We start from the raw sequence: 17,047 nt of genomic DNA, 5'->3' as shown, positions 1-17,047 counted from the left end.
ATGTAGGGTGGGGTCAGGCATAACAAAGAGGACAAAGATAAAGACTGCAGGCCATCGCACACAATGCAGTTTGGTGATTTTTTCCCCTGTGGAATATTGTACAGCGGCTGGATGGTCTGATTTTACTTTCCGGTGGAGCTGTGAATCCAGATTTCTATTCTGAGGATTTTTTTTTTCATGACCCCCCCTTCTGTTGTCTTCTGCAGAAATGTCGGCACCGTTGTGCGATAGACGGCCCCCCTGCTGCGGGTCCTGACCCCCCCGGACCATGCTGGAGAAGAGGGCCAGTATGATCAATGAGAGCGCTGACTGTGCATGGGAGCCGCTGTCCCGGCGGGAGAGAGTGCCCTGCGACCGCTTCAAACACGCCGCCGCCGTTCACAACGGCTTCCTGTACATCCACGGCGGGCGGCAGGACTCCGTCCTCGGCGACTTCTGGAGGTACAACATAGGTGAGAGCCTTCATTTCATGGATTCCGTCTGCCGTAGACATGAGCGGTGCGCTTCATTTTGAATCCAAATTCCGAATTACAATAACGTATTGAAATGAATTTGAAATAACAAAACAAAATTTTGAATTCAAAAACACAATTGAAAACCAATTTGAATTTGAAAACTAGAATAGAATAAAATGGAATAGAAAATAAAGAAATTGAATAGAATAGAAAATAAAAGAATAGAAAAGATTAGAGAGAACAGAATAGAATAGAAAATAATAGAACAGGATACAATAGAAAACATGAGAGTAAAACAGAGAAAAATAGAATAGAAAGGAAAAGAATGGAATCCATTAGAATAAAATAGAAAATCAAAGATTAGAATAGAAATAAATAGAGTAAAACAGAGCAAAATAGAACAGAAAATAAAGGAATAGAATATAAAAGATTACAATAGAAAATCAAAGAATAGAATTAGAATAGAAAAGAATAGAGAAAAAAATGAACTGAATAGAAAATAAATAGAACAGGATACAGTAGAAAATATTAGAGTAAAACGGAACAAAATAGAATAGAAAATGAAGGAATAGAAAATCAAAGATCCCATGTTTGGTACACAGAGAGCCCTTCCCAGCAGACAGACCCCCTTCCTTGCAGACAGAACCCCATTCCCCCTTTCCTGCAGACAGACCCCCTTTCCTGCAGACAGACCCCCATTCCCCCTTCCCAGCAGACGGACCCCCCCATTCCTCCTTCCAAGCAGACGGACCCCCCCATTCCTCCTTCTAAGGAGACGGACCCCCTTCCCAGCAGACAGACCCCCATTCCTCCTTCCCAGCAGACGGACCCCCTTCCCAGCAGACAGACCCCCATTCCTCCTTCCCAGCAGGCGGACCCCCTTCCCAGCAGACAGACCCCCATTCCTCCTTCCCAGCAGACAGACCCCCTTCCCAGCAGACAGACCCCCATTCCTCCTTCCCAGCAGACAGACCCCCATTCCTCCTTCCCAGCAGACAGACCCCCATTCCTCCTTCCCAGCAGACAGACCCCCATTCCTCCTTCCCAGCAGACAGACCCCCATTCCTCCTTCCCAGCAGACGGACCCCCTTCCCCAGCATACGGACCCCCCTTCCCGGGCAGACGGACCCCCTTCCCGGGCAGACGGACCCCCTTCCCGGGCAGACGGACCCCCTGCAGACAGACCCCCATTCACCCTTCCCGGGCAGATGGACCCCCTTCCTCCGTGCCTCTCACTCCTGCCTCTTATTTGCAGCCCTGGACCAATGGGATCAGCTCCCGAGCGGCCGGCAGGCTCCAGAGAAGCTAGAAGGACATTCCATGGTGGCCTATCAGGTGAGCCGGTTACTTCTGGAATCTCCCGTCTGTAATGACAGCGAGGGATTCCCCATTCCAAGAGCAACTAAAGAGAACCTGTCACTGCCTGTGCGAGTCTGTACATCCCTTCCTGACAGGTCACACTATACCACAACAGGATCATTGCTCAGAAAGTCCCCACCTCCAGCATCTACTCAGCCTCCCCTCCCCCAGTGATCAGACTGTACATCGTAACATTGTAGGAGGAGGAGGAAGCATTTCCTCAGTATCCTCTACCCCAGTGATCAGACTGTACATTGTAACTTTTTATGAGGAGGAGGAGGCATTTCCTCAGTCTCCCCTCCCCCAGTGATCAGACTGTACATTGTAACTTTGTAGAAGGAGGAGGAGGAGGTGGCATTTCCTCAGTCTCTTCTCCAGTGATCAGACTGTACATTGTAACTTTGTAAAAGGAGGAGGAGGAGGTGGCATTTCCTCAGTCTCCCCTCCCCCAGTGATCAGACTGTACATTGTAACTTTGTATCTATCTCCCGTCTGATCAGTGTTTATAAACAATGTTATTTATTTCAGGTACTTATATAGCGTCATCAATTTACGCAGCACTTTACATATATATTGTACATTCAACCAGTCCCCGCCCCCGAGGGGCGTACAATCTAAGGTCCCTAACTCACATTCATACATACACATACTAGGGCCAATTTAGACAGGAGCCAATTCACCTCCCAGCATGTCTTTGGAGTGCGGGAGGAAACCGGAGTACCCGGAGGAAACCCACACAGGCACAGGGAGAACATGCAAACTCCAGGCAGGTGGTGCCGTGGTTGAGATTCGAACAGACAACCCGAGTACTGCCAGGCGGAAGTGCTGACCACTTAGCCACTGTGCTGCCTGATCCTGGGAGTTCCCAATGACCACCAATATAAGGGGGGATCTTCCCTCTGACCATCACACAAATGTATCCGGAGTTGTAGGTCAGGTCATGTTGAGTCGGGGGGTCCCTGAGATTGGAAAGGTATTTGGAGGGTTCCTCTGTGCTGAAAAGGTTTATAAAGGCTGACATACACCCCGTGTCCTGTGTAGTGGGCATGTGTAGCACAACCAGTGTCTTCAACTAGTTAATAAGGATTATGCTGGTGTTGCAATAAAAACAAATCCGTAAGTAAATGTTAGCGTGTTTATTGTGTACACTGCGCTGAATGTTGGACGCCGCGCCATTGTGGGGAAACCTGAAACCAAATGTCCTCTGATTAACAGAAGGTTATCCAGTAGTGTGAATACTCCCTTGTGCTGGATATATACTGTGTGTGTACTGTGTGTATATATATATAGAGAGAGAGATCTATATATAGATATATATATATATAGATATATAAAAATTGTGTGTGTGTATATACAGTGGGGATGGAAAGTTTGGGCACCCCAGCTAAAAATGTGTATTAATGTGCATAAAGAAGCCAAGGAAAGATGGAAAAATCTCCAAAAGGCATCAAATTACAGATTAGACATTCTTATAATATGTCAACAAAAGTTAGATTTTATTTCTATCATTTACACTTTCAAAATAACAGAAAACAAAAAAATGGCGTCTGCAAAAGTTTGGGCCCCCTGCAGAGTTAATATCTTGTACTGCCCCCTTTGGCAAGTATCACAGCTTGTAAACGCTTTTTGTAGCCAGCCAAGAGTCTTTCAGTTCTTGTTTTGAGGTATCTTTGCCCATTCTTCCTTACAAAAGTCTTCCAGTTCTTTGAGATTTCTGGGCTGTCTGTCACGCACGGCTCTTTTAAGGTCTATCCATAGATTTTCAATTATGTTGAGGTCAGGAGATTGTGAAGGCCATGACAAAACCTTCAGTTTACGCCTCTTGATGTAATCCCCCGTGGATTTCGAGGTGTGTTTAGGATCATTATCCATTTGTAGAAGCCATCCTCTCTTTAACTTCAGCTTTTTCACAGATGGCATCAAGTTACCATCCAAAATTTGCTGAAATTTTATTGAATCCATTTTTCCTTCTACCCGTGAGATGTTCCCTGTGCCACTGGCTGCCACACAACCCCAAAGCATGATTGATCCAACCCCATGCTTCACAGTTGGACAGAGGTTCTTTTCATTCAATTCTGTGCCCCTTCTTCTCCAAACGTACCTTTTGCTCATTCCGGCCAAAAAGTTCAATTTTAACCTCATCGGTCCACAGAACTTGTTTCCAAAATGCATCAGGCTTGTCTATATGTTCATTTGCAAAGTTCAAACGATGATTTTTGTGGTGAGGACGTAGAAGAGGTTTTCTTCTGATGACTCTTCCATGAAGCCCATATTTGTACAAGTATCTCTTTATAGTGGAATAGTGTACCACAACTCCAGTGTCTGCCAGATCTTTCTGGAGGGATCGTGCCGTCAAACGTGGGTTTTGAATTGTTTTTCTCACAATCCTGCGAGCTGTTCTGTCTGATATTTTTCTTGGTCTTCCAGATTTTGCTTTAACTTCCACTGTTCCTGATGACTGCCATTTCTTAATTACATTCCGAACAGAGGATATTGACATCTGAAAACGCTTTGCTATCTTCTTATAGCCTTCTCCAGCTTTGTGAGCGTCAACTATTTTCAGTTTCAGTTTTCTAGACAACTGCTTAGAAGAACCCATGGTGCTGATTGTTGGGGCAAGGTCAGATGAGTCTGGGCATTTAAACCCTTTGAGATTGACATCACCTGGTCTTCCCAGACGATGATTGAGAACAATCCATGACACTGGCAGGTCTCAGCTTTGCAAAGGGGGCAGTGCATGCTATAAATTCTGCAGGGGGCCCAAAGTTTTGCAGACGCCATTTTTTTGTTTTCTGTTATTTTGAAAGTGTAAATGATGGAAATAAAATCTAACTTTTGTTGACATATTATAAGAATGTCTAATCTGTAATTTGATGCCTTTTGGAGATTTTTCCATCTTTCCTTGGCTTCTTTATGCACATTAATACAAATTTTTAGCTGGGGTGCCCAAACTTTCCATCCCCACTGTATATATAGTGTGTATACAGTCAGGTCCATAAATATTGGGACATGGACACAATTCTAACATTTTTGGCTCTATACACCACAATGGATTTGAAATGAAACGAACAAGATGTGCTTTAACTGCAGACTGTCAGCTTTAATTTGAGGGTATTTACATCCAAATCAGGTGAACGGTGTAGGAATGACAACAGTTTGCATAGGTGCCTCCCACTTGTTAAGGGACCAAAAGTAATGGGACAATTGGCTTCTCAGCTGTTCCATGGCCAGGTGTGTGTTATTCCCTCATTATCCCAATTACAATGAGCAGATAAAAGGTCCAGAGTTCATTTCAAGTGTGCGATTTGCATTTGGAATCTGTTGCTGTCAACTTTCAAGATGAGATCCAAAGAGCTGTCACTATCAGTGAAGCCATCATTAGGCTGAAACAACAAAACAAACCCATCAGAGAGATAACAAAAACATTAGGCGTGGCCAAAACAACTGCTTGGAACATCCTTAAAAAGAAGGAACGCACCGGTGAGCTCAGCAACACCAAAAGACCCGGAAGACCACGGAAAACAACTGTGGTGGATGAGTGAAGAATTCTTTCCCTGGTGAAGAAAACACCCTTCACAACAGTTGGCCAGATCAAGAACACTCTCCAGGAGGTAGGTGTATGTGTGTCAAAGTCACCAATCAAGAGAAGACTTCACCAGAGTGAATACAGAGGGTTCACCACAAGATGGAAACCATTGGTGAGCCTCAAACACAGGAAGGCCAGATTAGAGTTTGCCAAACGACATGTAAAAAAGCCTTCACAGTTCTGGAACAACATCCTATGGACAGATGAGACCGACATCAACTTGTACCAGAGTGATGGGAAGAGAAGAGTATGGAGAAGGAACTGCTCATGATCCTAAGCATACCACCTCATCAGTGATCATGGTGGTGGTAGTGTCATGGCGTGGGCATGTATGGCTGCCAATGGAACTGCTTCTCTTGTATTTATTGATGATGTGACTGCTGACAGAAGCAGCCGGATGAATTGTGAAGTGTTTCGGGAATATTATCGGCTCATATTCAGCCAAATGCTTCACAACTCATTGGACGCTTCACAGTGCAGATGGACAATGACCCAAAGCAGACTGCAAAAGCAACCAAAGAAGTGGAATGTTCTGCAATGGCCAAGTCCATCACCTGACCTGAATCCGATTGAGCATTTCACTTGCTGAAGACAAAACTGAAGGGAAAATGCCCCAAGAACAAGCAGGAACTGAAGACAGTTGCAGTAGAGGCCTGGCAGAGCATCCCCAGGGATGAAACCCAGCGTCTGCTGATGTCTATGCAGTAAAGGGTATTTAGTGAGCGCTACCTTAAAAAAAAGAAAGTATATATATATATATATACACAACAATGTTAATAAGCTGCTGATACACCGAAAAAGGTAACCAAGAAAAACCTCCAATAATACATGTATATCCAGATAAAATGGTGCAGCGCTAAATGATAATACACGATTATTACACACAATATATGCGATCTCAAACTGATGCGAATACGTGATGTCACTCTGAAGGTGATCTTTGAGTATTTAAAGTAGTTCAATGTGATGATGTGGATCATATAGAGATCACAATTCCAGGTGAGTGGACGTCCTGATCCGGGAGTGATAATTGGTGTAAACCACACAAATGGGTAAAAAACGCACTCACCAGATGTGCGTTTAAGATACGCAATATATAATCCTGCGTCACCAGGCCATAGATCGGTCATCAGATCTCGGATCGGGTTACCCCACGGATCACCATCCAGGTTCCACAGAAACAAGGTCACCAGAAACCGCTACCAGGTATCACCACCAGGGTCATGATTCCTCCAGATGGGTACTGCGAATGATAGCACTCATACAGAGTGCCCAATGAGAGACCACATAGGGTGATACTGCTTAAGGTATCTTTATTCAGGGATGGTGGGTGTATAGTACATAAAAAGAATTCCAAAAAGTTACTGACCATAGATTCCAAGGTGTCCACCTGCGGTGGTTAGATGTCCTGTTGCTGCAGCCCCCCCGACGCGTTTCGTGCGATGCACGTAGTCATAGGGATAAGGGCTTGCAACCTGGACATCTGTATTGGTGCTATTGATATTTATGAATGACAATCGCGCTTAATGCGCCCGCCATTTTGTCGGCTATCGGCGCATGCGCAGATCGTCGGCGCCATCTTACCGGACCACGGCGCATGCGCGGGTCATCGGCGCCATTTTGTCGTGGATCACAGTTGCGATCTATAATCCACAAAAAGTCTCCCATAGTGCGGCGCCATTTTATTGGCAGTGTTAGGGGATGGTAAGGCACAACTTTATTAGTCCTCATAGGTTGTGCAGCCCAATCGTCCTATGCCGCACTAGGAGCCAGATATCAAAAAGAAACCGAGTCTCCAATGTAAACCAGGATAGAAACCTCATCTGGTACTTATTAAAAATGTTAGAAATCATGAGAGTTGGTTATAATTCATTTGGATTTATATACTAGTATGTGGAACTTATCCTGTTATATATAAATATAAACCAGGATCATATTTGGCATTATGTATAATATGAATATATAGCTTACTGCTTCCCATTGAAAATGTAAATATAAATAGCAAATGTATGGTCAGATAAAGAATATAAAATATACATAAAATTTGAAGTTACAAAAGATATATATAAATGAATATGGAATATATATTTTTCGCCGTATTAGACGCACCTAGGTTTTAGAGGCAGAAAACAGGAAAAAAAAATTCTGAACTAATGGACTGCAGACACGGTACAGGGGATGACCAGAGACTGCGGACACAGTACAGGAGATGACCAGAGACTGCAGACACAGTACAGGAGATGACCAGAGACTGCAGACACAGTACAGGAGATGACCAGAGACTGCGGACAGCACAGGGATGACCAGAGACTGCGGACATAGTACAGGAGATGACCAGAGACTGCAGACATAGTACAGGAGATGACCAGAGACTGCAGACACGGTACAGGAGATGACCAGAGACTGCAGACACGGTACAGGAGATGACCAGAGACTGCGGACACGGTACAGGAGATGACCAGAGACTGCAGACACGGTACAGGAGATGACCAGAGACTGCGGACACGGTACAGGAGATGACCAGAGACTGCGGACACGGTACAGGAGATGACCAGAGACTGCGGACACGGTACAGGAGATGACCAGAGACTGCAGACATAGTACAGGAGATGACCAGAGACTGCGGACACAGTACAGGAGATGACCAGAGACTGCGGACACAGTACAGGAGATGACCAGAGACTGCGGACACAGTACAGGAGATGACCAGAGACTGCGGACACAGTACAGGAGATGACCAGAGACTGCGGACAGCACAGGGATGACCAGAGACTGCGGACACAGTACAGGAGATGACCAGAGACTGCGGACAGCACAGGGATGACCAGAGACTGCGGACACAGTACAGGAGATGACCAGAGACTGCGGACACAGTACAGGAGATGATCAGAGACTGCGGACATAGTACAGGAGATGACCGGAGACTGCGGACACAGTACAGGAGATGACCAGAGACTGCGGACAGCACAGGGATGACCAGAGACTGCGGACAGTACAGATGACTGCTGACCTTTGGGGAGGGGGGGGGGTACCTGAATTTGACAGGTACCCGCTCTTACTTCCACAGAGTTGTTCTTTCATCTTACCTGTTCCTCTATCCAGTGGTGCGCTGTCTTCCCGGCTTCTGTAATGGCGCTCGGCATGACATCCGGGTGCCCAGTGCGCATGAGCGAGAAGCACTTGCGCTTTGTGATTGGTCCGGCGGCTTCTGGGATCTGTCACGTGTCCCAGGTACCGCCTTACCATTCACAAAAAGCACCGCTTCTTGCGCATGCGCACTTGGCACCCGGATGTCATGCCCACACTACAGAAGCCGGGAAGACAGCGCGCCGCTGGATAGAGGAACAGGTAAGGTCCCGCTGCAGAGCTGAGCGGCCGGCCCGGTATTCTGACACGGCCGCGGTGGAAATACTGGACCGGCCGCTCCATATTCGCTCCATAAGACGCACTGACATTTCCCCCCCAGTTTTGGGGAAGAAAAAGTGCGTCTTATACGGCGAAAAATACGGTAGTCAGGAATATATAGTCAGGACCTAAAACATCAGCTAGAAACATAAACTAGAAGCATAAAATGCAAAGTCATGAAAACAAATAATAAAATGATAAAATGCAGAATGATAAAAACGATCAACAACGATAAAAGCGATGACGAGGAATATATATTAGCGCCAAAGGTCGCTTAATAGATACGGTGATGTCATATATGTGATTATATTCATAATAACTCATGGTTGTTCTTATAAAACCCGATAAAAGAATGTGCTAAAAGAACATATATGAAGCCGGGTAGAACAAACATTGGTATATGTCCTCCTTATACTAACTGTTGTCCAAAAAACAATTTAGATCGAAATCTGTATTCAATCCTCTGGGGTATAAAGAGCCTAATTCGAAGATCCACCTCGATTCGAGCTGTGACACTGCTCGTTGTTGTTCGTTTTTTTATCATTCTGCATTTTATCATTTTATTATTTGTTTTCATGACTTTGCATTTTATGCTTCTAGTTTATGTTTCTAGCTGATGTTTTAGGTCCTGACTATATATTCCATATTCATTTCTATATATCTTTTGTAACTTCAAATTTTATGTATATTTTATATTCTTTATCTGACCATACATTTGCTATTTATTTTTACATTTTCAATGGGAAGCAGTAAGCTATATATTCATATTATACATAATGCCAAATATGAATGGTTTATATTTATATATAACAGGATAAGTTCCACATACCGTATTTTTTGCCGTATAAGACGCACTTTTTCTTCCCCAAAACTGGGGGGGGGAAATGTCAGTGCGTCTTATAAGGCGAATATGGAGCGGCCGGTCCGGTATTTCCACCGCGGCCGTGTCAGAATACCGGGCCGGCCGCTCAGCTCTGCAGCGGGACCTTACCTGTTCCTCTATCCAGCGGCGCGCTGTCTTCCCGGCTTCTGTAGTGTGGGCATGACAATCGAGTGCCAAGTGCGCATGCGCAAGAAGCGGTGCGCTTTGTGAATGGTAAGGCGGTACCTGGGACACATGACAGATCCCAGAAGCCGCCGGACCAATCACAAAGCGCAAGTGCTTCTCGCTCATGCGCACTGGGCACCCGGCTGTCATGCCGAGCGCCATTACAGAAGCCGGGAAGACAGCGCGCCGCTGGATAGAGGAACAGGTAAGATCAAAGAACAACTCTGCGGAAGTAAGAGCGGGTACCTGTCAAATTCATGTACCCTCTCCCAACCTCCCCAAAGGTCAGCAGTCATCTGTACTGTCTGCAGTCTCTGGTCATCCCTGTGCTGTCCGCAGTCTCTGGTCATCCCTGTGCTGTCCGCAGTCTCTGGTCATCCCTGTGCTGTCCGCAGTTTCCGGTCATCCCTGTGCTGTCCGCAGTCTCTGGTCATCCCTGTGCTGTCCGCAGTTTCCGGTCATCCCTGTGCTGTCCGCAGTCTCCGGTCATCTCCTGTACCGTGTCCGCAGTCTCTGGTCATCTCCTGTACTGTGTCCGCAGTCTCTGGTCATCTCCTGTACTATGTCCGCAGTCTCTGGTCATCTCCTGTACTATGTCTGCAGTCTCTGGTCATCTCCTGTACTGTGTCCGCAGTCTCTGGTCATCTCCTGTACTATGTCCGCAGTCTCTGGTCATCTCCTGTACTATGTCCGCAGTCTCTGGTCATCTCCTGTACTATGTCCGCAGTCTCTGGTCATCTCCTGTACTATGTCCGCAGTCTCTGGTCATCTCCTGTACTATGTCCGCAGTCTCTGGTCATCTCCTGTACTATGTCTGCAGTCTCTGGTCATCTCCTGTACTGTGTCTGCAGTCTCTGGTCATCTCCTGTACTGTGTCTGCAGTCTCTGGTCATCTCCTGTACTGTGTCCGCAGTCTCTGACCATCTCCTGTACTGTGTCCGCAGTCTCTGGTCATCTCCTGCACTGTGTCCGCAGTCTCTGGTCATCTCCTGCACTGTGTCCGCAGTCTCTGGTCATCTCCTGTACCGTGTCCGCAGTCTCTGGTCATCTCCTGTACCGTGTCCGCAGTCTCTGGTCATCTCCTGTACTGTGTCCGCAGTCTCTGGTCATCCCTGTGCTGTCCGCAGTCTCTGGTCATCTCCTGTACTGTGTCCGCAGTCTCTGGTCATCTCCTGTACTGTGTCTGCAGTCCATTAGTTCAGAATTTTTTTTTCCTGTTTTCTGCCTCTAACACCTAGGTGCGTCTTATACGGCGAAAAATACGGTACTAGTATATAAATCCAAATGAATTATAACCAACTCTCATGATTTCTAACATTTTTAATATGTACCAGATGAGGTTTCTATCCTGGTTTACATTGGAGACTCGGTTTCTTTTTGATATCTGGCTCCTAGTGCGGCATAGGACGATTGGGCTGCACAACCTATGAGGACTAATAAAGTTGTGCCTTACCATCCCCTAACACTGCCAATAAAATGGCGCCGCACTATGGGAGACTTTTTGTGGATTATAGATCGCAACTGTGATCCACGACAAAATGGCGCCGATGACCCGCGCATGCGCCGTGGTCCGGTAAGATGGCGCCGACGATCTGCGCATGCGCCGATAGCCGACAAAATGGCGGGCGCATTAAGCGCGATTATCATTCATAAATATCAATAGCACCAATACAGATGTCCAGGTTGCAAGCCCTTATCCCTATGACTACGTGCATCGCACGAAACGCGTCCGGGGGGGCTGCAGCAACAGGACATCTAACCACCGCAGGTGGACACCTTGGAATCTATGGTCAGTGACTTTTTGGAATTCTTTTTATGTACTATACACCCACCATCCCTGAATAAAGGTACCTTAAGCAGTATCACGCTATGTGGTCTCTCATTGGGCACTCTGTGTGAGTGCTATCATTCGCAGTGCCCATCTGGAGGAATCATGACCCTGGTGGTGATACCTGGTAGCGGTTTCTGGTGACCTTGTCTCTGTGGAACCGGGATGGTGATCCGTGAGGTAACCCGATCCGAGATCTGATGACCGATCTGTTGCCTGGTGACGCAGGATTATATATTGCGTATCTTAAACGCACATCTGGTGAGTGCGTTTTTTACCCATTTGTGTGGTTTGCACCAATTATCACTCCCGGATCAGGACGTCCACTCACCTGGAATTGTGATCTTTATATGATCCACATCATCACATTGAACTATTATAAATATTCAATGATCACCTTCAGAGTGACATCACGTATTCGCATCAGTTTGAAATCGCATATATTGTGTGTAATAATCGTGTATTATCATTTAGGGCGGCAACATTTTATCTGGATATACATGGTGATGTCTATGCGTTCCACACTTCAGGCTGTCATTGACTGCAAAGGATTTGCAACCAAATATTAAATAGTGAAAGTTTGATTTATGATTATTATTCTGTCCCATTACTTTTGGTCCCTTAACAAGTGGGAGGCACATATGCAAACTGTTGTCATTCCTACACCGTTCACCTGATTTGGATGTAAATACCCTCAAATTAAAGCTGACAGTCTGCAGTTAAAGCACATCTTGTTCATTTCATTTCAAATCCATTGTGGTGGTGTATAGAGCCAAAAATGTTAGAATTGTGTCCATGTCCCAATATTTATTAACCTGACTGTATATATAGTGTGTGTATATTATTATACAGTATCTATATAGAGCCAACAGTTTGCTCAGCGCTGTACATTACAAAGGGGGACAGAACATGCGACAGTACAGTAACAATACAATACACGAGGGGATCGAGGGCCCTGATCCTTGGAGCTTACAATCTAGGGGGGAGGGGATGGTGGTACAGGAGGAGATAGCTGTGGGGGATGGAGTGGTAGGAAGAGTGGAGGAGGTTGGCAGGTTAGCAGGGGGTGGGGTAGGCTTCCCCGAAGAGATGGGTTTTCAGGGTGCGCCTAAAGGTGAGGAGAGTAGGTGACAGTCTGATGGATTGGGGTAGGAGGTTCCAGAGGATGGGTGACACCCTGGAGAAGTCCTGGAGACGGGCATGGGAGGAGGAGACTAGGGAACTAGAGAGAAGGAGGTCTAGTGAGGAGCGGAGTGTGCATGTTGGGTGGTACTTGGATATTAGGTCGGTGATGTAGTTTGGGGCAGTATGGTGGACGGCTTTGTACGTCAGTGTTAGGATTTTGAATTTTGATCCGTTGGGCGATCGGAAGCCAGTGGAGGGAATGACAGAGGGGGGTGGAGGACACTGAGTGGAGGTCAGTGGAGGGATTGGCAGAGAGGGGTGGAGGACAGTGAGTGGAGGCCAGTGGAGGGATTGGCAGAGAGGAGTGGAGGACACTGAGTGAAGGACAGTGGAGGGAATGACAGAGGGGGGTGGAGCCCAGTGGAGGGAATGACAGAGGAGGGTGGAGCCCAGTGGAGGGAATGACAGAGGAGGGTGGAGCCCAGTGGAGGGAATGACAGAGGGGGTGGAGCCCAGTGGAGGGAATGACAGAGGGGGGTGAAGCCCAGTGGCGGGAACGACAGAGGGGGTGGAGCCAGTGGAGGGAATGACAGAGGGGGGTGGAACCCAGTGGAGGGAATGACAGAGGAGGGTGGAGCCCAGTGGAGGGAATGACAGAGGAGGGTGGAGCCCAGTGGAGGGAATGACAGAGGAGGGTGGAGCCCAGTGGAGGGAATGACAGAGGGGGGTGGAGCCCAGTGGAGGGAATGACAGAGGGGGGCGGAGCCCAGTGGAGGGAATGACAGAGGGGGTGGAGCCCAGTGGAGGGAATGACAGAGGGGGGTGGAGCCAGTGGAGGGAATGACAGGGGGAGGTGGCGGAAGAGGAGCGGTTGGTGAGGTGGATGAGTCTGGCTCTGAGTTCAGGATGGACTGAAGCGGGGATAGTCTGCGGTGAGGTAGGCCAGCGAGGAGGGAGTTACAGTAGTCGAGGCGAGAGATAACAAGGGAGTGAATGAGTTGCTTTGTGGTTTCCGGGGTTATATATATATGTGTATATATCAGTTCAATTGCATTTTTTTTTTTTTTCCAAAAGACTTTTTACCTTCATTTACATCCATTTTTTGCCCGGTCCCTTTTTTTTTTATGGAAGAAAAATAGGATCCTTTCACCTGGGCGTTCCATATGTCCGGTTTTCATCTGTCCGTTTATGGATGAACGACGGACCCCCGTGACTAGCAGATGATCATTTTACATCAGTTAACCCCTTGCCCTTCGGAGGTTTTACCCCCCCTTCCTGACTAGGCCATTTTTTGCATTCACTTGAACCCGGTGTCGGGGCTCATTCACACTTGACTTATTTCTAACTCTTGCCGAACGCCCCCATAGCGTTTGATAGGCATTAGACAGCATTTTTAATGCTTCCCAAATGCCCCATTCGCGGTTTTGAAGCGTTTGATAGGCGTTTGCCAAGCGTTAAAACTGTAACACAAACACCTATAATGAAGTCAAATGATCTTAATGCTCCGCAAACGCCTGCCAGACGTTTGAGGAGCAGCACCATAGACTTGAATGGGAGGCTTCAACTCCTCCTGACTGGACACGAGGCGTCAGTTTTTCCGCGACACTAATGCTTCAATGTGAACAGCGCTGTGTGCTGCCATGTGTAGGATTTTCATAGGCATTTGAGAAGTGTTAAAAACTCTTCCCTGACGCCTGCTGACAACGCTAGTGTGAACGCAGCCTGACTCTATCCAAAGTGAAAAAAAGTTTTGCCTTTAGTTCACACGAATATGTTTCATTGTATGTATTTGTTAATAGTAGTCCTGTGTTGGATGAAACAAGATTTCTTTTTCTCCTGTAGGATGTCCTGTATGTGTTCGGTGGAATGATGGATTTTGCAGCAAACAGAGAGAACACCCCCCTCTGGATGTACACTGTGGGTGAGTCCCAGCAGATCTGGGTATTATCCTCCTCTGACATGGGGGGGGGGGGGGAGGGGGTCAGGGGAAATCCCTAGAGTTGGTGTCACCCGGTACGAAAACCCCCCTCTGACGATCCCCGCAGGATGGATCGGATCTGCGGATTGAGCATAATGGATCGGAGTGCGATCCATTATGCTCCCCAATCTGCAGATCCGATCCATCCTGCGGGGATCGCCGGTGTGCCTTACAACTTACCTTTTCGTGGAGCGGGTCCGGTGTCACCCCGTATAGGTTGCATGCCGACGATCCCCGCAGGATGGGTGGGATCTGTGGATTGGGAAGCGTAATGGATCAGACTCTGATCCATTATGCTCAGTCCGCAGATCCGATCCATCCTGCGGGGATCGTTGGCTTGCTTTACAACTTACTTTTTTGTGGAGCGGGTCCGGTGTCACCCCGTGCGGTAGGTGTTACCTGGTGTGGTGCGGTGCGCACCCCCTGCACCTGTCTAGGAACGCCACTGGAGGGGGGTCACCTCTCTAGTACAGGTTTCAGTGTCATGTCATCATTATGGGATGCTCCTGGGACAAGAGAACATCACTTGTTGTGTATGTGCGGAGCCAATGCTGGAATACAGAGAAGAGAACGTGTCCTGTATGGAGGGGGGTGATATCCACAATAGAATGTACAAATGCTGGAAAGGATACATAGTATACAGTATGTACTGCCGGTATATAAAGTGGGGAACGTATAGTATATACATTGTAGTTCTATAAATATATATAAAGAATAGTATATGTGTGTATATGTTATATACAGTATTTATATATGTGTGTGTGTGTGTGTGTGTGTATATATATGTGTGTGTATGTATGTATGTATGTGTATATATGTATGTATGTATGTATATATATACAGTCATGGCCGAAATTGTTGGCACCCTTGATATTTCTCCAGGAAATCATGTATTTCTCACGAAACGTATTGCATTAACACATGTTTTGCTATACACATGTTTATTCCCTTTGTGTGTATTGGGACAAAACAAAAAAAGGGAGGAAAGAAAGCAAATTCGACATAATGTCACACAAACCTCCAAAAATGGGCTGGACAAAAGTATTGGCACCCTTTCACAACTGCGGATAAATAAGAATGTTACAAGCATGTGATGCTCCTGTAAACTCACCTGGGGCAAGTAACAGGTGTGGGCAATATAGAAATCACACCTGAAAGCAGATAAAAAGGAGAGACGTTCACTTAACCTTTGCATTGTGTGTCTGTCTGTGCCACACTAAGCATGGACAACAGAAAGAGGAGACGAGAACTGTCTGAGGACCTGAGAACCAAAATTGTGGCAAAATATCAACAATCTCAAGGTTACAAGTCCATCTCCAGAGAACTAGATTTGCCTTTGTCCACAGTGCGCAACATTATCAAGAAGTTTGCAACCCATGGCACTGTAGCTAATCTCCCTGGTCGTGGACGGATGAGGAAAATTGATGAAAGATTGCAACGCAGAATAGTCCGGATGGTGGATAAGCAGCCCCAAACATGTTCCAAAGACATTCAAGCTGTCCTGCAGGCTCAGGGAGCATCAGTGTCAGCGCGAACTATCCGTCGACATTTAAATGAAATGAAACGCTATGGCAGGAGACCCAGGAGGACCCCACTGCTGACACAGAGACATAAAAAAGCAAGACTACAGTTTGCCAAAATGTACTTGAGTAAGCCAAAAGCCTTCTGGGAAAACGTCTTGTGGACAGATGAGACCAAGATAGAGCTTTTCGGTAAAGCACATCATTCTACTGTTTACCGAAAACGGAATGAGGCCTACAAAGAACAAAACACAGTACCTACGGTAAAATATGGTGGAGGTTCAATGATGTTTTGGGGTTGTTTTGCTGCCTCTGGCACTGGGTGCCTTGACTGTGTGCAAGGCATCATGAAATCTGAGGATTACCAAAGGATTTTGGGTCGCACTGTAGGGCCCAGTGTCAGAAAGCTGGGTTTGCGTCCAAGATCCTGGGTCTTCCAGCAGGACAATGACCCCAAACATACGTCAAAAAGCACTCAGAAATGGATGGCAAAGAAGCGCTGGAGAGTTCTGAAGTGGCCAGCAATGAGCCCAGATCTAAATCCCATTGAACACCTGTGGAGAGATCTTAAAATTGCTGTTGGGAAAAGGTGTCCTTCCAATAAGAGAGACCTGGAGCTGTTTGCAAAGGAAGAGTGGTCCAAAATTCCGGGTGAGAGGTGTCAGAAGCTTATTGATGGTTATAGGAAGCGACTGATTTCAGTTATGTTTTCCAAAGGGTGTGCAACCAAATATTAAGTTAAG

At 46.6% G+C, this 17,047-nt stretch overlaps 1 protein-coding gene across 1 annotated transcript in view; it reads left to right on the top strand.

Annotated features, from left to right (window-relative positions):
* Positions 1–211: 211 nt before the first annotated feature.
* LOC149432418 (host cell factor 2-like) overlaps positions 212–17,047 on the top strand; it is a 29,259-nt gene continuing 12,423 nt past the window's right edge. The window contains exons 1-3 of the mRNA XM_089665224.1: positions 212–452; positions 1,711–1,790; positions 14,649–14,727. Coding sequence (XP_089521350.1) covers positions 269–452; positions 1,711–1,790; positions 14,649–14,727 — 343 coding nt within the window. The 5' untranslated portion in view covers positions 212–268. The remainder of the gene's footprint in view (positions 453–1,710; positions 1,791–14,648; positions 14,728–17,047) is intronic.

The sequence above is a fragment of the Staurois parvus genome, unplaced genomic scaffold (assembly GCF_062004578.1).
Source record: "Staurois parvus isolate SC_StPar_1 unplaced genomic scaffold, SC_StPar_1.0 ptg002148l, whole genome shotgun sequence".
In the NCBI taxonomy this organism is placed as follows: Eukaryota; Metazoa; Chordata; class Amphibia; order Anura; family Ranidae; genus Staurois; species Staurois parvus.
This window is presented reverse-complemented; position numbering and strand designations above follow the sequence as displayed.